The sequence below is a fragment of the Oryza sativa genome, chromosome 4 (assembly GCF_034140825.1).
Source record: "Oryza sativa Japonica Group chromosome 4, ASM3414082v1".
Classification (NCBI taxonomy): Eukaryota; Viridiplantae; Streptophyta; class Magnoliopsida; order Poales; family Poaceae; genus Oryza; species Oryza sativa.
The window spans coordinates 2,588,969-2,610,056 of NC_089038.1; the positions used below are offsets into that span (position 1 = coordinate 2,588,969).

General features: G+C 39.0%; 2 protein-coding genes across 3 annotated transcripts; one reads left to right on the top strand and one right to left on the bottom strand.

The window, feature by feature from the left end:
* Nucleotides 1–7,338: 7,338 nt before the first annotated feature.
* Nucleotides 7,339–8,615, bottom strand: LOC9269739 (uncharacterized). Its single transcript, XM_026024618.2, has one exon. The coding sequence runs from the start codon at nt 8,472–8,474 to the stop codon at nt 7,731–7,733; it is 744 nt and encodes a 247-aa protein (XP_025880403.2). The 5' UTR covers nt 8,475–8,615; the 3' UTR covers nt 7,339–7,730.
* An 8,529-nt stretch (nt 8,616–17,144) lies between these two features.
* Nucleotides 17,145–20,366, top strand: LOC4335014 (V-type proton ATPase subunit F). Of its 2 annotated transcripts, none has more exons than XM_015778419.3 (5): nt 17,145–17,280; nt 17,386–17,461; nt 18,735–18,816; nt 19,430–19,512; nt 20,034–20,366. In XM_015778419.3, exons 2-5 carry the CDS (start codon nt 17,399–17,401, stop codon nt 20,196–20,198), a joined length of 393 nt encoding a protein of 130 aa, XP_015633905.1. In that variant the 5' UTR covers nt 17,145–17,280; nt 17,386–17,398; the 3' UTR covers nt 20,199–20,366. The 2 variants fall into 2 exon arrangements, with proteins under 2 accessions (XP_015633905.1, XP_015633904.1); XM_015778418.3 differs by having other exon boundaries at nt 17,390–17,461.
* Nucleotides 20,367–21,088: the final 722 nt, after the last annotated feature.

The window sequence follows — 21,088 nt, forward strand, 5'->3', positions numbered from 1 at the left end:
ACTTGTCTTTAACTAAAATTTCTCTCTCCGTTTCCACTGAAAATAATAAAATAATGCGGTCGGTATCCGCCAGCTAATTACCACATTTTTCGAGTGTCCACGAGCAAACACACGATCTTCGGGTGTCCCACAGCAAATGCCGTAATTTTTCGGTGTCCTGTAGCAAATTTTAGCTATATTTTTCCCTTATGCAATCCATTACTACTCCCCAAAACTTGACTGACAATGATGATATAATTGTTTGCCGACCTAGCAATGATAGGATAATTGGTCACATTATACAACGCAATGGACCAAACATGGATCTAAAACTTTTGTTCTTTTCTAGCTAGCAATAACTAATCTTTAATTAGCTAGCTACTTCGTCAACTTGCATTCTATACTTGGCCTGCCAACAAGATAGGAAATCAACAGAAATACTATAAAATGTTTTGTGTTTGATACTATTATCAGCTTATAGACACTGCTAGAATCATTGCAAAACATGCTTCAATCTCTTTTAGTTTTATGCTAAACAAAGCTTTGAAGATGTACCATTGGTGTTCAGCTGCACTGCACATTGGTGACACCAGCAGGTGTGTTTGTTTTCTTTCCCCATCAACTCATGGCAATACATGTACATGACACCACTACAATTATTTCTTTTTTTTTCTCCCTCCATATTTTACACCTGTAATCTCACCCAACAAACATCACTTGTGTATACTCCGCAATCCGCATTGTCCAAGTGCTCCCAAATCCCAACCATGCATGCAACTTTATGTGCTCTTTTTGCACTGTTTTTGCTTTCCACTAGATCGATCTGTTTTAATATAATTTTAATCAGGATAGTAATTTGTACAACATCAGTGCTTCCTAAAAAAAATAGGTTGGCCGTTATGTTTTGATTAAATGATCATGCTTTATGTAACAGTACATTTTGATATTAATGTGATCATTTGTACTACATGCATATAGTTAAATGATCAAACAATTATGTAACAATACATTTTAGAATATTTAGGTTGGAACCACAAAAATAATACATATAGACATGCCTGAAAAATTAGTTCCCTAATATAATACTCACTACGTATTTAAATATATGACTCTATTGACATTTGTCAATATTTGATCGAACTTCTAAAACTTTGAAAATCAGTGTAGCTCTCAAAATATTTAGTTTGCTAAGATAAAATTTCTATGGATAGATTTATCTTTATTAGTACTTTTACAATATATTTAATACGGAGGTATTAGTTTTTTTTTTGGAAATTTATAAATACCATGGTCAACATTGCATTTTGGTTTATTTAAACGTGCTAAAAGATTGATATGAAAATCGCTTGTTAGTAAGTGTGTTACAACATTGATATGAAATAAACATTCATAGAACCATCCCATTTTTTTTTCAACTCGACATTGCCTGAACATATAGCATTTTGTCCATATATAAAATATATGAGGAGATCAGGAAAATTTGTATGATGATAACCATCCCACTGATGCACGTACCATGCATAACCGTGCAGTCTTGCAGCACTTGATTGAGAGATCTTACTTTCTTTTTGATGGCAAACAAATACACAAAAATTCAAGATAAAGTTGGGCAGCAAAGGACAGAGACAAGCAAAGCAGTGATTGCAGACTGAGACAGAAAGAAGTGCCTATTGTATAAAACTATGTAGCCTCTGCTTCTATGATTGAAAGATTTATTATAACTTCTTCCTCTCTTCATCCTTCTTTTGGGAAAGCAAGAGTAGCTCTCATTGCTATCTATGTCTAGAGTATCACTAGTCAATTTCTCACCATGCTGCTCCCCCTTATTTGATCCAGGATGTGACTGTTAACAGTGCTTCATGGGCAATTTAGAATGCAAAATCTTGATGTGGTTTTAGGGCTCATTTGTGGATAGAGATTGTGCCGGAGTGTAGCATTATATCCTTACTTGTTGCTATGGACCGGTCCAAAAGAGGCTAAGGGAAGGCAATATACAACAATGGGGGCTGGTTGTTCAGTGTGCAAGATAGAAGGGAGGGAAGGCTTGCATGTGGAGTGTTGCTACTCACATGATACCCATGACACCATTTGGAGGCTAGCATAGTGCCAAAAAATCCTTTTACTTATGGTTTTACAAAAGGAAGTTAGTGTAAGCTCAATCCGAGCACTACAAATTTAGTGGACCTTGTGGTCCTGAAAGATATAAGATGTAAGTTGTGCATCAACCACTTTGCCAGTATGCAAAGTGTGACATTATTAATTGCATAGACATTAATAAAATGGTGACCACCAGTAGTACATGGGATACGTGTCGAAAGTAATGCATCGATCACGCGTTGTTTGCAAACTTGCTTGTGCGAACCAACTATGTGATGGTTCAATGTTAACTACCCATCAATCACTCTAAATGCGCATAGGATTGACATTCGATAGCAAAAGAGAATCTTATATATTTGCAAAATTGATATTTTTTTAATAGTTTTCAATTACCTATTGGACTATGGATTTATGGATTTATGGAATGCTATCAACATCACGGCTATTGTCGGCCTACTATATCGTAAACTTAGTTTCCACGTGTTGCACATCCATACTACATTCATCAAACCATCCTTCATATCTTGAACAATTTGAGTTGCCATTCCCACTACTAGTTTCCACACTAGCTAGCAACTCACCTTTTGAATAGCCTTCTCTAGATAACCATAGGCATATTCATATCAAGAAACCAAGCAAGAACTAATTTATGATTCCTGCAGGAATCAAATTTAGACAATGTCAAAAAAAAGTTTAAGACAAATCATTTTCATGGATGATGCCAATCCTCTTTTTTTGTTTCTAAGGAAAAATGCATGTTGGGAGGAGTTGTAATGCACACATTAGTTTATCTTGTGATATTCAAAGCTATCTTGGAGCTACAAAGCTTGCCCCATGTGCTGCACAATGGGTGGACCTCATGTTGGAGCCATGGACAAAGTCCAGAACGTTAGAAAGATATACTCCTATCTAGAAAAAAAAAACACTTTTGTACTTTCTTTTTTCTTGGTCCTAGACGTATGGATGATCTTATGCTGCCGCCATATCTATATACCTTGCCCATATGATAGGAGCACTCGAGCAATATGCATGTCTCACTTAAATAATTAGGGCACTAAACTATGTTGTTTAACTTAAGAGGGGTCAATAAACCTATCATAATATTTTAAGGGACTCTGTTTGGTTAGTTGTCTCACTTTATCACGCCACACTTGAGTTATGTTTAGATATGTGTTTGCTTCTTATCACAATTGAGTCATGCCACTTTTTTTAGCCTTAGAAACCACATGTCTTTTAAATTTAAAGCCAACCATATCACAATTGTGCCTATCTATTTCTTAGCCACACTTTTGGCTTAAGTTATAATTTGTCAAAGTTTAGTTCTCACCAATCACCATCCAAGCTTAGTTTGGCTCCAGTTCTTTCAGCTTACTGGTAGATTACTAATAAATATATTCAGGCTAGTTTAATCTCCATTATGAAAAGAACACCAAATCTACTTAGGACCATGAGTTCCTACTATTAGAAGAACAAATATGCATACCTATCTGTTATAGCACTTTGACTTGTTTGATCAGAGTAAAAGGGAAAATGGACGGTGGTGATCATCTGGGTGTGTATCGAGTATTGTGCCCCACTAGCAAGTGGGCCTCCACTACCCCTGTATATGTGAAAGGAGAAGGCCCACTTTCTGTCATGGAAAGAGAGGGGCCACAAGCTGTCAAAACAGAGATGGCCCGTTGGCCATTGGTGGACAGTGCCTGACAAAACAAGCTGCAAAGCCTGTTTGAACTTTGAAGTGAGGTGTGAGGAAAAAAATGCTGGGTCCCAAGGCACAGCAACTGGGATACGATACCCAGATGTGATTGTGTTGTCTCCAAAATTCATAGGGACAGTACTCCACTCCGTTCTAAAATATACTCCCTCCGTCCTAAAAAAAGACAAACCCTGGTTTCCGTGTCCATTATTTGACCGTCCGTCTTATTTGAAAAAAATATGAAAAAAATTAAAAAGACAAGTCACGCATAAAATATTAATCATGTTTTATCATCTAACAACAATGAAAATACGAATTATAAAAAATTTCATATAAGACGGACAGTCAAAGTTGGACACGGAAACCCAGGGTTTGCCTTTTTTGGGACGGAGGGAGTAAATGATTTTGAGATGTGACATATTCTAGTATTATATCTGTCCAGATTCATTATACCAGGATACGTCACATTCACCCAAAATCCTTTATATTTTAGAAAGGAGAGAGTAGCAACAATGCGGCAAAAGCAATATATGTTACCATCCTAATATTATTTCAGAGTACCTCGACACTATAAAAAGAAATGATAAATTAATATTATAAAATATCCGGTGATTGCAATTTCAGAACAAAATTTCTAAATTTTTGGTAATTTGACCACCAACAGGCAAACACAATATCGACAGAAATTATCGGTTTTTCCATATTTTTTGAAATTTGATCAAAGTTTATTCAAAAATCAAAATTTTTTAAATTTTCAAATAATTTTGGTCAAAAGTTAAAGTAGCAAAATTCTCGAAATTTCGGTTGCCACTTAAATTGTAAAATTTTGGCTGAAAATGAAAGTGTAAACCCTGGATATATCATGGTGTCACTTTCTAGGATTAGCAAAACTCAAGTGTGAATCATAGTAGGTACGATATAGTATAGGTGGATTGGCATATTGTACAGTACTGGCGTTGAGCTTGAGGAGAGGGAGGAGAGTAGACAGAATTCCCAGCTATACCACTGTCGAGATAAAAGCATAGATGAACAGGGAGAGAGAGGTAAAGATTGCCTATGGAAATGACAATGACAATGTCGCCGAGATCCATGGCAAGACAACCCTCCGCGCGTGGCTATCATCTCTCACGGCGGTTGAAGGTTGAGGTGATTGTCCTTGGCGATCTAGGAATGCCTGTTATCTCCCATAGTTCTCCTTGCCCGCCCACTCTTGTCGTGCCGCTCTCGCTTGGCTTGTTCAATTCGGTGCTCGGAGATAGCGTCCTCACTTGCAATTGCTTACCTTACCTATGAAGCTCGAGGTCATCAGTGTGGAGGAGCTCGAGCTGGAGCATGAGATCGAGGCCATGGCGACTAGATCTAGCTAGGAAAAAAAAACTCAAGCTCAAGAGGCAGTGCAGTGGCTGGTACAATGTGGATGAATCATGAACCCAGTTGGAAGCGCCGAGATCGACACACAAGCTTGCCTGGCAACGCTTGATGCGGGAAATAGAGAGGGTGGCATAGAGTTATTTGCTGATGACCAGAACGATGGAGGGAGGGAACCTAATGGGGAATTGATGGTATTTTATTTTAATGCAATAATGTGAAATGTTAGGGCTCAATAATATAGCCATGTACCATGTACATGCTTAATCTATCTGTGAGAGAGCTGCAAAGATGATTTAAACAAAATTGGAGCGATTGGAATTAATTATAGCTACTTCACATTTTAATCTTATAATTTCAAGATAACAGTCAACATAGGGGTTAAACAAAAACAAATACTCCATTTCACTTCATGTTAGGCTTTAATTTTGCGGTCACCGACGAAGATTCTTTTTCACGATGAAAATGCCATCGTTGAGTGTTACCAATAGGTGAGAAACATGGCATGATCATCGAGGAAAACCAACTTGTTGGTGGGTCATGGCTCATGTGACAGATGTTGCTAGAAGAAGAGGGGCTCCTTTCACATTTTAGACAACAACTTTATGCGAACAATCCGCATAAATGTGATTTATCAAAATAAACAGAAATTGCAAGATTATTTCACAGGTGAGATAGTGTCCTACAAAGAATTAGAGATATCTTAAAATGCATCTTATAACCTATATACATACAATTAATTGCCCCGAAAAAAATAATTTGTGAAACTATATAAAACTATTTTGGACAGGTAGAGTAAACTTTACTCCACTATACATACAAAACATTGATTTAGGTTGAAATATACGAATAGACAACAAAGAGTTTTCCAAGAAACTTTTTAAGCCACCCGCTACTTGTATAATTCGAAATGATTTCAACGTTGGGGGTGTGTTTCAGAATTTTAGAGATTAGTGAACTGAGTTGCATATTGGAGTATTAAGAGCCCACTAAATTTTGGTATCTGGTGAATAAAACTTTATAGTCTTGTAAAATGATTTTATTTAGTTTTGAACATAATTTGTTTTCGGCAATTAGGCAAAATTTGAGTTGCAAATTTTGTACATAATTCTCTTCCCATGCCACAATAATCAATGGTGCAATGCAACTTAAATGCCACGCCTAGCAAAGTGGTGTAACTCAAAGGTTTTGCTTTAGAACTAAGGTTTTGCAGAGTAATTTTAAGATTATCAAAGGAGGTTTAAATAAAAAATTGGTACCTCGCAAAAAATAATGCCACGCATGCCTCACTTCTCTTAGGTTTTATTGCCATCACAACGAAATGAAAATTTCACAATTAATAATTTATAACCACACTGGTTCGCAATGAATTTTTAGTATGCAGAGATAATATTTTACCATTAAAACTATTGGTTATAAATAGTTCATAGTGAAATGGGCATATTTATTTACGAGTGAAATACATGATCGGTTCTTAAACTTTGATAGGCCAAATGCTACTTAGGTATGTGAAATCTTGCAGTTCATACGTTTAGATATGTAATCATGGCTTAATTATCACCTTAGGTTCAAAGTGTGTTTGACAGATCTCATGAACCCGACTTGGCTGTCCACGCTTTGCATTTGGCCCCCTCACCGTGACAAAAATAATGCATATAGCCCCTCATTCCTACCGTGGACATCCAAATATCCATTCAGGGTGGTCGTCCCTCCTTCCACTCCAATTCACCACTTCGACAATATTTTTGTCACACTGAATTTCAAAAGGGGTTGAATGTAAAATTTTGGCCCATATGGACAGCCACGTCGGTGTCCGATCGAGATTGGTGAAATGTGACTTGGACTTGTTATGATAAATTAAACTACTATTATAGGTCTAAATGTGTGATATACAACATCACATATCTAAGTGATATATGATCCAAGTTTAAATACCAACCATGTATTTCACCCTTTATTTATTTCAAACAATTTACTAATTAAAAAGTCAAACAGTGTTTCAACCTAGGTCACATACCTATTCAAAAAGCTGAAAACACGACCCGAAACAATGTCCAGTCTGAAGTTCAAGACTTTTCAAGGTTTTGTTTCATAAAAGACCACAGTTGTAAAATGTACTACTTTTCCACATAAATTTAATTTGGGAAAGACCATGCTAAGATTTCTCAACAAAAGACTTAATTACTGACAGCAACATATATGAAACCAGTGCATTCTGCAGTGGTCTCAGAAAGAAACACACCACCCATAGATAAATTAGATACTATCATACACACATGTACATGATGATACTAGTGTAGGTAGTGGCATTCATGTAATTCTTTGTCTCGCATGTCCCAATCTCTGCCCACTTCTAATCACTAAGCTAATTATAATCGCCCCACTAATCACCCCTACTAATCAAAACCAAGCCTTAATTTATTTATGTAATGACTAGCTGCTGCTTACGTAGGCGTAATTAAGCTTAGCACTAATGACACGATTAAGCCGTTGGTGGCGATCGAATGGTGGCGCGCATGTGCCCGCCCAGGAGGCACGGGAGCTAGCATGCACCTTCACCCACGACGACGGCGGCGAGTCGGCGACGCCGCTACATGCAGAAGGGGATCATGTGGTAGGGCAGCGCCGGGGACACCAGCGGCGCGTGCCCGCCGCCGCCGCTGCAGTTGCTCTCCGGCGAGGACGACGTGGCCGACGCCGAGGAGAAGGAGTTGTTGTCGGCGTCGGCGGCCTTGGTCGGGTTGAACGGCGGGATGTCGGCCGGCGCGGGCGGCGGCGGGTGGCGCCACCGGGGGAGCGGGCCGGCGAGGAGGAGTGTCTGGAGCAGCGGCCCCGCCGACACGACGGCCTCCACTAGCCGGCCCTTCTCCGGCAGCCGCCGCGCCAGCGCCATTTCCAGCTCCGCCTCGTCGGCGGCGTCGAGCGCCGCCAGCTCGTCCGCCACGGCCGGGACGGCGACGACGTGCGCGGCGGGGAGGCTGCTGACCTGCGGCGTCGGCGTCGGCGGCGCGGCGGGCTGGCTCTGGTGGTGCAGCAGGAGCAGGAGGGAGTGGCAGTGCCGCCGGAGCTCGTCGCGCTCGGCGGCGGCGGACGCGACGAGCGCGGCGAGGCGCGCCGCCTCGGACTCCATCCGCCGGAGCTCCGCCTGGTGCGCCGCGCGCGCCGCGTCCAGCTCGGCCAGCGCCCGGAGCAGCGCCTGCCGGAGCTCCAACGCCGTGGAGAAGGCCACCTGGTCGCCGGCGCCGGCGACGTGGTCGAACGGCGCGAGCTGTGGGTCCCACGTGTAAGCGAGGGTGGGCTGCTGGAGGTGGTGAAGAAGAGGGTGGCCTTCCATGGTCGATCTTGTTGGGTTTTTGGCCTTTTTTTGTGGTTGGGTTTAGAAGAAAGATGGAGGAAATTAAAGAGATTGATGTGTTGTTGATATGATATGAGTGTGAACTGTGTGAGTGTGTGTGGATCTTGGTTGTGTTGTGTGGTAGGGTATATATAGAGGATCTTTTTCTGGGTTTCTTATTGATTTCTTTCTTGGATGCTGGTGGTTTTATTGGTTCATGTTGTGATTAGAACAAAGTGTTGTGGGGTATGTGTAATTATCAGATATTTTTGTGGTGCTCTCACGTTTCATACACCATAAATAAGTAAACAAATTGTTATTTGGAAATATGGTTGTTCATTAGGCAAGTACTAGTGAAATAATCTCACATGCTATATTATAAATTTTGGTTAGAATATAAAAATAATTTTGGTGAAAAATATTATCTATTACTAGTAAGTTTCAGATGTAGTATAATCCAAGGTCAAATATTGGAGAATATCACAAATTATTTTCCAATTTGATATTTTAATGTATATATTCAGACAAATTAAAGAAAACATCTTTGTTTTTTACTTACATAATGAAATAATCTTGAATTAAGTCTGGACATATGAATCCATTTACTTGGTGTCTATTTAGATATTAGATTCAAATCACAATCTTTTTGCCAAAAAAAAATCAAAATACAACCAGCAAGAAAATCCTATTTATGACAGATAGTTTTGGAAGGGTAATTACTTTGTCCATTGGTTCTTTCCTTTTCATGCAACAATTTATTGGTTGGCAAGGACACAATATCTTTTTAGCAAACAACGGAGGGCGGAAGAGTATCGAAGTAGTTGGGCCACCCTTCAATAGTATTTGTTATGATGTTTTTTAAATAGCTAAACTGTATGTTTTATGCAAGAAAATATACTGTTTTAAAAATTTAAAGAAACTTATTTTTAAAGTTTTTAATAACAAATACTCGATTAGTTATATGCTAATCATGCTTATTGTTTTACGTGGGACTAATCAGCACGGCCATAACTCAAAGTGGAAATTCTTTGGGTGAAATAGAAGAGACGACATTGGTCAGGTTTTGTGAAGGGACGAGAAAAGCGGCTCCAATTTTCAGTCCCTCGAAGTTGGACTATTCATTTTAATAATCAATAGGCCACATAATCCCATATATTTTTCGTAGACACTTTACGCCATTTCCTCACCATGTATACTTTTATATATTTTTTAGTAATTTTTGCTGCTGATACACAAAATTGCAAAGTGGGTATAATTTAATACACGACCTTATAAAATGTTCATTCTTGTACATAAACGTACTTGTGTTATCCATGCGAATCAAGACCAACACGATATATCATAAACTTGTGTTATCCATACGAATCAAGGACCAACACAGTATTTCATAGCTAATTTTGCAGGGTTCTAACTAGAATGTTACATAGGAACATACGTGAGGAGGATGGCACGCAGTGGCGGAGACAAATTTCTCAAGCCTAGGGCTCAATTAATTAGTTTTCATATGCTTGTGTTTCCTCTTCTAATTTTTTAATTTTTGGAGTGTTAGTTCAATGGAGATTTAGGGCTAGGAGTAGGGCTCTAGCTCATAGCTACCCTACTCATAGTTCCACCCCCGATGGCATGTATATGCCTACATGCCATCCTCCTCAGGTATGTGCGTATGTAACATTCTAGCTAGTTAGAACCTAATGTATATGTATATGCCTACGTGCCATCCTCCTCATGTATGTGCCTACATAACATTCTAGTCAGACCCCTACAAAATTAGCCATGATATATCGTTTTTATCTTGATCCGGCAACCGCGAGCTTCTCTCCCAAGCCGCATGTCTCTCCTCCTCAAGTCGTGCCGGATCTGGTCACATGTCCAAATGGTGGATCTCTAGATCTAGTGATGACTGATGTGGCCACAATGGTTACGATGATGGCGCTAGACTCTTGAATTTTGTGGAGTTTTGTTAGGGATCTTGTATTTTTGGAATTCTTTTTGGAACTTCTTTTTTTTTGGCAAAAAATCTTTTGAAGTTGATAATCAAAACATACTCCATTTTCCCAAAGACATTGTTTTTGAAAGTCAAAAACATATGAAGAAAGAGGTTACAAAACTATTATGCCCACTAAATGCAGAGAAAAAATAATGAGGGGGAGAAGAAGAGAGGAAGGGAGTAATAATGTTTGGATAGCTAAAATGAGAAGAAAATAATGAAGTGGTATTAAGAGGTCCAGTGGACCCCATAGCTAGACAAGTCTGAAAGATTAAAAAAAAACACTCTTTTTGGACGAAGGGAGAACCTGCCTATGAGCCGCTTGCGAAAATCAATTTTCGCATGCCGTAGTACGCCCGTACATGAAAATCATGAATTTTCACATACGCATGCATCCAGGAAGGTGGCTCCACCACCTGTGAAAAATGAGTTTTAGCTGTACGTGAGGGAAGTTTTAGCTGTATGTGAAAATTGTTTCGGTAGTAGTTAATTCCATTTTTCAAGGAGGTTTACCATCTGACTTTGGTGATATGTGTCTTAGTTTACTTGTTTTGATATCACTAATACTACTGGTTGGGAACCCCTTATATTTGCCAATTTCCTACATGGTACCAATTTTGATGAACTTTTACCCATTATTATAGGTGCTAGTTATATGGATAGAACGACACCTATGATATTCGAAAATAATAAAAAAACAATTGTATTATAGGTTGGATCTAATTCCTAACCCCATTTGCAATTTCCCCATCCACATTACAGATCAACAAGAACATAAGAGCATATGTACACATCAACAAGAAAGAAGGCACATCACAGACCAAGTAGACAAGAATAAGTACATTACAGATAAGAACAATTCACCGATATATGTTCCACCATGTCCAACCATTACATGTTCAATATTTTGGACTCACGGTCCAAATGGATTAGCCACCGCCATCATCGATTCCTCGAGCCACCGCCGCTGCTATCATCTCCTTCTAGGCCTTGAGCACGTGCGCGTTTAGGTCAGATGTGGCTAGATCTAGTGAGCCCCGACTTAGAAGAGCCTAGATCGTGTGGCCCCCCAACCTCCATGCAGCCAGATCCGACGGTTGAATCTGATGCTTCTGGGAATGGCATGGAGGAGAGGGCGTCACCAAGGAGAGGAGGAGGAGGATGAGGCAAACGGAGAGGTAGGAGGAGGGGCGACGAACGGGGAGGGAGGAGGAGGCAAGGCGTGGGCGGCGGACGGAGTGACGGCAAAGTTGTGTGAGAGAGAGAGGAGGTGGGAGAGAGAGAGATAGAGATAGAGATAGAGATAGAGAGGAGGAGGAGGAGAGGATAAGACACACTTCTCTCCTCACTAAAAATATATTGCTCCCAACCTACTGGCTCGGCTCTACTAGATTTTTATGGTACCAGTACCTATAATATATTCTAAGTGTCGGTTTTTTAATTAATCAATACATATAGTATTGGTATCGGTTTTTTTCTCTAGAACAGGCATCTATAGTGCTCAAAAGTGTTGATTCTATATTTTTCATCGCAGGGAGGTGAGAAACGGTTCATAGGTACCGGTTTTAAATAAACCGGTACCTATGAGTCACTAGTGTTGGTTGTCTTCAAAAATCGGTATGCACTTTCCCTTTTTCATATGAGCCATCTAAAATATCATAGTTGTGAAAATCAATATATTTTGATGTTCTGGAATAAATGATTTTTAAAAAATAAAATACATATTTGCGCCAACCTGTTTGAAGTAAACAAACATGAGTTCGCATTGCCTTCTGAGGACGGTATAGTTAATATATACTACTTGCTTGTGTTGCTCTTCTTTCCTTAGATCATAGTTAATTAACAACGATAGCAACTTGTTTTTATAATACCTGAATGTTGCTCGTAATCGTCGATCGTACAGCGGAAAGTTTGACAAAATGAACTTGTATAATGTCATAGGTGTACGGTGCTTACTCATATATAAGAACTAAGATATGAATGATGAACTCATCATCAGCTATATATTTACTATATAATGTATAGTACGTAAAAGTCTTTGTTCAAGTATACTGTAAATTGTCCACCCGGTTTAAGCTTTTGATTTGAACTGATTGGTTCATTTGAATCTATATAATACCAGAACTAGTGGAGCAGAGTATAACTGTTTGTTTACACGATAAAAACATATAACCCCCTTTTTTTTAACCTAAAGGACTGTTAATTACAAGTGAATTGCTGGTCCTTCTGATTAAACTTTTGTGTTTGCATATAACTCAATATGGACTTTTGCACATGGTTGCTGCTTGTCACCCTCAGACACTGATCTCATCTATGTGGTGATGACCAGTCATCTGCCGAAGCTTCTCATGATAATTAACAACTAAAAGTATGCAAATGAACTCACTCTGACCTGTCACTTAGCTTGAGCCATCCAAATCACAAGTGAAGTCAACAACGGAATAGAGACCTGTTGCACCAGAAACATCTAATTCAGCATGTTTCATATTTACTGAAGACGTATGAAAAACGGTAGACTGCAGTATAATCCTTTTATATATCCTTTGAGAGCGTTTAATTATCTATATGTGCAAATTTGCTTCAGTTAGTTTAATTAGTTCAACGAGCGTAAGCTTGATGTTACTTGATAATTAACCAATACACCATTTGGCATGCTATTTGAGTTGTTGATTAAGCTCATGAGGCTTGAAACTAGGTTCAAAACCAATATGCTTGTTTGTGACTTGTGAGCACACACATGATACATATATATGTGCAAATTACTAAAGAGAACAGAGTTGTCCAATTTACTGTGATTTGTATGACAACATTGCTTTCATTTCACCTTTTCTTTTTTTCCTTTTTGTGCATGAGTCCTTTGTTTTGCCCAACAAGGGAATCCAAGATAGGAACTACCATACCATCACTCAAAGCCCTAGCCAATAATGCATCTTGGTCCTAGGTTCTGCCTTCTGTCCCTATCTCTCCCTAATCATCATCACTGCATGGCAAGTCATCTTTCATTCTTGCCCAACTTTAGCTTGCATAAATAAATATATACTGTATCTACAAAAAAAAATAGTTGTTTTTACCTGTTTGGTATCTAGGGAAGGCAGAGCTTTGCAAGTGGCTCAAATGTGAACTTTGAAACCTGTAGCAACTAGAAAGGGGCTATCCCTGGGCATGTTTCCATTGATTACATCCTCATATCATTTTCACAGGTACCAGCTTGACAGAGAAAAAGATATGCCAAACTAAAGCTGCATTCATGTCACCCTGCATAGTAGTATAGTACAGGCCACTTACACACACAGATATTATACAGTCTCTGACTAGAAGAATGTCCTTACCTGCATGTGTAGTTGTGAGTTGGTAGCTTGCAAGGGTACTTGTCATGCTGAGCTTCAGATGTCCATTGGCACATGCATGTTGACACTAAAGTCCCCTTGTCTAACATGGACATGGTCAGATTATGTAGATCCTAGAGCTTCAACCTTGGAAAAATGGTGGTGGTTTTGTTGACAATATAGCGCATCCATTCGGTTTATTTCACGCTTTCGTAGCTGTTTATGTTGTGCTTATTTAGCAGGGCAAAGAAAATTTCTGCTAGGGCCCTGGACTCATGTGAGACTCGTTCAGAACTCAGTTGATCAGGTCAGCATGATCATGTTGTGCACTTGACAATGACCATAATCTAACAGCTTACAAACCTATGACTCATCACTGACATGTGGTCATCATCAGTAAATTATTTTCGTTGTTAATAGAGATTATTTGTGCTGTAGTTAAGCTTCTGTTCTGAATCAGATAAAGATAGAGGCAGTAGCAGAAATAGCATGCTTAAAGATTGCAGGTTGTGTGCTCACACTGGAATTCCTACGACATGAGACAGCAAAGCACCATTGCAAATCCTGCAAAATTCATGCAAGAATCCAAAACATTTTGTTAGGTACAACTGACCTAGAGAAGAGGCTGGAAGGTGTGCACCACCATCATCCATCCATACAGCATTTTTCCATCTGGACAGCTGTTTCAACATGTATTCTAGCATTGCTATACATCTAGCAGCAGTGTGCTTGTGTACTCCCATTAGAGAATCATGAAAGGACTAGTTTTTGTAATTTAGTGTTCATGAAGCATATAAGAACATCCATGCTAATTAGCTTGTACCTCCACTAACATTATAATCACCAAAATGCATAAACCATCTTCCTCAGATCATTTACCATGTGTTTGTTGGATTATCTTGATGATTCAGACTGCAATCAAGCTAAAAAATGCAAGCATCTTTACTGTGTTTCTCAAAAAAAAAAAATGCAAGCATATTCCACTCCTATACTAGGTGCAATAGCTAGCCAGCTTTAATATTAGAGGAGTCCAGTTAATAATCAAGCTGCTATATATGAACATGTGTAAAAGTATTTATACGTGGCATATCTTTGTGCTGCATGCAATTGCAAGCTTACTGATGAACTCTTCACAATCTTTTGTTTCTAATCACCCAGCTCATCCCAGCAGGATATGATCGATGCAGCTCCCTCTTAATTTAATTTCTCACGTCTTGTTCATCAGGAAAAAGAAAAAGGAGAGTGCAAGAAAAGTGAGGCCTCCTTCTGCATGATCCAAGTACGTATTCCCCATCTCACCAGTATGATGGATAATGACACCTTGGATCCCCATTATTACTTGGAATAAATTAGGGTTCTTCCTACCATGATGTACATGCATTCTAGAGGTAGACCCCTTGACTTTTGAGAGGATTAGTGCGTGTTGATGTGATTAATTTGTGCCAAATTTAGAACAGTAGGAGGATCCAACTTGAGTAATATAAAGGCCGTTGTAGCAAAATAATTAGAGGGTCGATCTCGAGCTAAATTTAAAATTATCAGAGTATTGGACCAAAGCTGCAGGAATGCTGCACCTGAGCCCAATCAATAATGCATCATGAAGATAAAAAATCAACCAAGATGCATGAAATGTTAGGTTTAAGAAAGAATCGTATTATTACATATATAAATAAATTAATGGTAAGGGAGTAGGTTCAGTTGTCACCACTGATAGGGTTGCTTTAGAAAAAAAAATACTAGAGGATAAATTAATTGCTGCAAGCATACATATAATTGTTTGTGAGAGAAATGGACGTAGAAAGGTGGATAAACTGTTTAATTAGCACTAGAGCTAGGAGAAAAAATTGTCAGAAAGAAGAGCACACAAATCATTAGATCTGTTATTTTTGTTTTAAGTGAATATGGACGCACATAAATCACACCCACACTAGCAGCCAGCTATTAGCCTGTCCATGTCATTTTAGTCTGATATGTAAGAGACAGAAATTGGAAAGAGACTGAAGTGGGCACTTAATCAAGCATCGACGTGCATATGTGCCTAGGCTTCTTCTGGATGATGAACTAGTAGTAGTAAGACAGCAGGGGTTCACCAAATTAGATCTCCGATCAGTGTATCATCAAATAAGATTGTTGGACCATGATGAACATAAAACTGCCTTTTAAACTCACCAGGGTCATTATTGTAGATCGTAAAGGGCCTTTCCCACCCCAAAAGCTAGCCATTGAGGTGAGGGGCTCTCCCACATGTAACTTAGGTCCTTAGATTCTTTGTCCTTCTACAACTAATGTGGGACTATTCAACAATTTTGAATTCAAGGTGATGCCTTTTGGGCTAAAGAATGCCGTAGCTATATACATTCGAGGGTTAATAAATATCATTTTTGCTCACTTGATCAGGAATTGTGTGCTAGTCTCTGTGGATGATATTTTGTTCTATAGCAAGAACTTGGAGGAGCATCTGAGCCATCTAAGGGAAGTGTTCAAAATAGTAGCACATCATCAGCTTTTTGTCAAAGAAAGTAAATGGTCCTTTGCTCAGCAGCATCGGCATGTGATTGGAACAACAGGGGGTGGCCCCTGATCCTAACAAGGTTCTAGCGGTAAAGGATTGGCCGATGACTAGAAATCTCAGGCAACTTGTAAGGTATTATAGAAAGTTCATTAAAAAAACTTCATGTAAATTAAAAAAGTTCAACAAAAACTCATCGTTTTGCTTATGCAACACTACTCGGTTGGTCCATTGAAATCGAAAACAATCCATAAGCAGCAACAGCTGCAGGAATAAGTCCACTTTAACTCCTTCAATATAGCTCAAATCTAACTCGTAACCCTAAACCACAATACCAGATATTTTGACCTCTCAACTATTAAAACCGGTGTAATTTGATTCTCTAAGCGGTTTTAGATCTAAGCGGTTTTAGAGTACGGTTTTGCTGACATGGGGCTTTGACCCAGTTCAACAGGCTGACTCAGCATGTGGGACCCACATCTTAAAAAAAGAAGTCAAATTACATCGATTTTAATAGTTGGGGGGTCTAAATATCCAGTATTGCGATTCAGGGATATACATATTAAAGATGAGCTATATTTTGAGGGAGCCAAAGTGGACTTATTCCACAGCAGCACAAGGGCCAACTCATGGGCCGTTTTTTCTGGCCCTTACACTCTGTGCTGCCTCTGCCTGTACCAATCCTCTTTTTGATTTTCTTTTAACGAGTTGTCTTTTTCGACGCACAGTCGTATTAATACACCAACTGAAATACGAGTACAATTTCTGTACAATACATACGTACATACATACACGTATTCTTTAGAAGTACATACATATACGAAGCCTTTCAGTTTCAGGTGGGACCCACCCCGCACACCACGACACCGTCTCGATCCCCCCCTCCTCTCCTCCTCTCGCCGGCGACCCCTCCGCCGCTTCCTTCGCCGGAATCGATCGATCCCATCCTGCCCAAGCCGCCGCCGATTTCACCTCACCTTGGTCGTAAGTACTACTATCTCTGATCCGGTCCCGATCCAGATCGGAATTCTTCCGACCCCCTACCCTAATCGCACGCGATTTCTTGATTTCTTCCTCTCTGATCCCAAGCTAGGAGGTCGCCATGGCGGGGAGGCCCAGCATCCCGACCAACAGCTCTGCGCTCATCGCCATCATCGCCGACGAGGTAGTTACAGCCACCCCCCACCTCCTCCCCTTTCCGCCTTGCTCTTTGCCTTTGCTTGGCTTGGCTGATTGTGCCGCCTCTACCGCTGCTCTTTTGCTACATCTAGTAGTTACCGGTGTTCTAACATGCTCTTGTTGATTGAGGATAAATACCCAATTATGTCATAAGCCTACTGATGATTCAGCGAATTGTGTTCTAACATGCTCTTGTTATTTGCTTTTATTGGTTCGTTTTTATCTTTCCGCGATGTTTGCTTTCTTATTTGAACTACACTCATGTGGAGTGCTAGTTTGTAATAATGGGCTGTAGCTCCACTTGAGCAAAGGCCGGGATGTTATATTCCATTATCTAAAAAAATGCTCTTGTTGATTCAGGATACATACCCAATTTTGTTAAGTCTACTGATGATCCAGCGAATTGTAGTAATGCCTGAGTCCGGCTCAGTGTGTTTTCTTTTACCTGTGTACCTGACTGTCATTTTTCATCCATCCCACCCATACCAATATAAAATAAAAGAGAGTATAATACCTCCACTTTATCAAATCCAATCAAATATTCATCTCTTGATTTACTCCCAATGTATCCACTACTTTTACAAACTCTGATGTAATGGTTGCTTAAAAATGAACTTATTTTGGGACAAACGGGGGAGAGACAAAAATGACCTTATCATGGGATGGAAGGAGTAATTAGGTAGCTACAAACCAGTGCCTTCTGTTACATGTTTGTGATGAGGAAAACTGTTTTCAACATCAGATTTGCGCATAATCATTCTGTGGTTTCTAAACTCTTTGCCAAATATGAATTTACGGCTTGTCAAATTGCTCATGATTAATAATTTTGGTGGCATTTGCTAGCTTATTGAATTTGAGTAACATGTAAGGTTTCAAGCAGGAAACAAATATAAAAATGTAATGCTATTACATACTGTTTGGTAAGAGCTTGCTGATGCCAAATACGAGGAATGAAAGTTAGCTGATGCTCAAGAAAAATTACATCAAGGACCCTTCGCAATTTCATTCTCGCTTGCTTAAAATATACTCCTGATGGGTTAAGTCAAGGTAGCAAACAGTAGTAGCTAACCAGCATAATTTGATGAGAACTGGATGACTAAACTGAATCCTCTTAATTAACAACGGGCATAAAACCTCATACTATCTTTATCAATATAAAACATATGTAACTCTCTCTAAATGTTTCCAGGTTCCCCAGTAATTTAGCCATGATTGGAGTATCTGACAGGAGTGTTTTGTTTCCTGCCCTGTGTTTGCAGGACACGGTGACTGGGTTTTTGTTGGCTGGAGTTGGCAATGTTGATCTGAGGAAAAAGACAAATTATCTTATTGTTGATAACAGTAATAACTTTCACTTGCTAATATGCTTAATTTCTCTATCAATATCTTGCTGTTTGTTTTGTCCTGATTTCTGCCTCTTACAATAGGGACATTGCATGATATCCTGTTGATCATCTCATGTGCACAAGTCATATTATCTTTACCCATTTACATGTTCCATTACCTGACTGCCAAATCCTTTCTTCTAACTTGATAGCTACAAATCAGTGCCTTCTTCATGATAAGACCTAATTTGTTGAGTTCTGCCAATTTTTTTACTATAATGCTGCATATGCTCATTGAATCCCAAGGCTTATTTTGGTAGGGGGTGTTCAATCTTCTTGAATGGTTGTATTAATCTTGATAATTTCCTGCTTAATAGAGTTATTGACATGTTCCGTATTTCCACTTGGTAGCTGGCATATTATTTGAAATAAAATAAGAAAGTGGATCTCACCCAGTCACATGTCAGAGACAATTAATTTCTTCATTATTGTAGGACGTGAATTTCATCCCTGAGCTTATGGTTTCATCTTTATGTTACCCTTATGCATTTTATTATGTTAGCAGACTTCCTAATGCTTTAGTAGTCCATAGACTTCACACGGCTGAATTTTACTCTGACATGTTACAGAAACAACAGTCAAACAAATTGAAGATGCGTTTAAGGAGTTCACTACAAGGGAGGACATTGCAATTGTACTCATCAGTCAATATGTAAGTAGCTTGATTGTATACATCAGGTTATTTCTTTGTTTATATAATGAAGTGATAACTGATCAGCTTGTCACTAAGTATCCTGGCCTCAGAAAGTCACAATGATTGGAAACAAAACTATTCAATTCTAAATTAAGTCAGCTTGTCACTAAGTTTCCTGGCCTCAGAAAGTTAGTGACTGGAAACAAAACTGTTTCAATTCTAAACTATTTCCGCTTGTCACTAAGTCTCCTGGCCATAGTCAGCCTTGTTTCTTTGGAGCGCTCTCCTGAGTTTTCAAAATGGCATGTCCCAGGAGCATATGATCAATGAATTTCAATACAAAAACCCATCAAAATGATGTGATTTTTTTTTAATTCTTATGTGATTTATCTACCAATTTACTGGCCTAAGGTTCCTGCAGCTTTGCATTATACATTTATAATAGCTGAAATCGTTAACAAATTATGTGCAGTCTAAAATGGTTCTTCGTGTTCGACACAATCACACAACCTGATGGTTTTCTATTTTTCATTTGGCAGGTTGCAAACATGATTAGATTTCTTGTGGATAGCTACAACAGACCGGTTCCTGCTATATTGGAGATTCCATCGAAGGATCATCCTTATGACCCAGCACACGATTCTGTCCTTTCTCGCGTGAAGTACCTATTTTCCGCTGAATCAGTGGCGTCAGATAGGCGATGAGAACTGGTTATGTCCATGCAACATGGGAGAGCTACTCGGAGCATTTACCCTTTGAAATTGTTATTCATTTTGTGCCTATTGTAAACACTATTTTGTTTCAATAATGAGATGTCGACCAACCAGTTGAATTACAGCAAAAATAAAGACGACGTTCATGTTGTGTTTTCATGTTTGTGAATCTGTTCGGTGCTTCTGTGATTAGTTTGGTGGGCTCTGTTTTCAAGTTTGGGTTGACATTACCACGGTAAATATAATCCTGAGTGACAAACTGTAATCAATTTTGGCAATCGCTTGCAATCAGATAAATGTGCATAATCTAGCATAATCTGAAGGCCTCCATAAAGAAAAGAGGTGTTTCAATTTATGAGTTTTGTTACCACAAGTCCAAGTGTTTTTCAGATGATGAGAAGTCCCTGGAGGTGCAATTGATGCAAGTAAAACGTACAGAAAACCAAAGATTCATGCCAAGTAAAAATATAAGAAAAAAAATCATCCAATGATAAGAAAAAAAAAACCAAAGATTCTCACAACTCGATATGATCCATGACAAGCCGGATGACAGTAAGGAAAGTCTCCGCTACGACCGACTAGTGTTATAAAAACAAGTTAATAAAAATTGCACGTCGCAAACTGGAGTCAACGATTATGCAATTTTTCATTAATTATGGTTGGAGGTTTAAAAATAGAATTTAATAAGTTTGTTTTATTTTTTTTCTATTGGTGTTAGTAGTGGTGTGTGCCTTTATCGATTTGGATGCGTTTTTTATGACTTGTTTGAGGTGCGATTGTGTTTGGATCAAATTTTGTAATAATGGTCGTACCTCTGTGAGCAAAGGCTATGATTCTATTACATTATCTAAAAAAACTATGATTGAAAAACTACTTTTAAG

What these genes read in the sequence shown, in the direction of transcription:
- LOC4335014 (XM_015778419.3), top strand. Translation starts at nt 17,399, where the DNA reads ATGGCGGGGAGGCCCAGCATCCCGACCAACAGCTCTGCGCTCATCGCC. An exon ending in TTATCTTATTGTTGATAACA is followed by an intron (nt 18,817 to 19,429) that starts GTAATAACTTTC and finishes GACATGTTACAG; the next exon opens with AAACAACAGTCAAACAAATT. An exon ending in TTGTACTCATCAGTCAATAT is followed by an intron (nt 19,513 to 20,033) that starts GTAAGTAGCTTG and finishes TTCATTTGGCAG; the next exon opens with GTTGCAAACATGATTAGATT.
- LOC9269739 (XM_026024618.2), bottom strand. Translation starts at nt 8,474, where the DNA reads ATGGAAGGCCACCCTCTTCTTCACCACCTCCAGCAGCCCACCCTCGCT.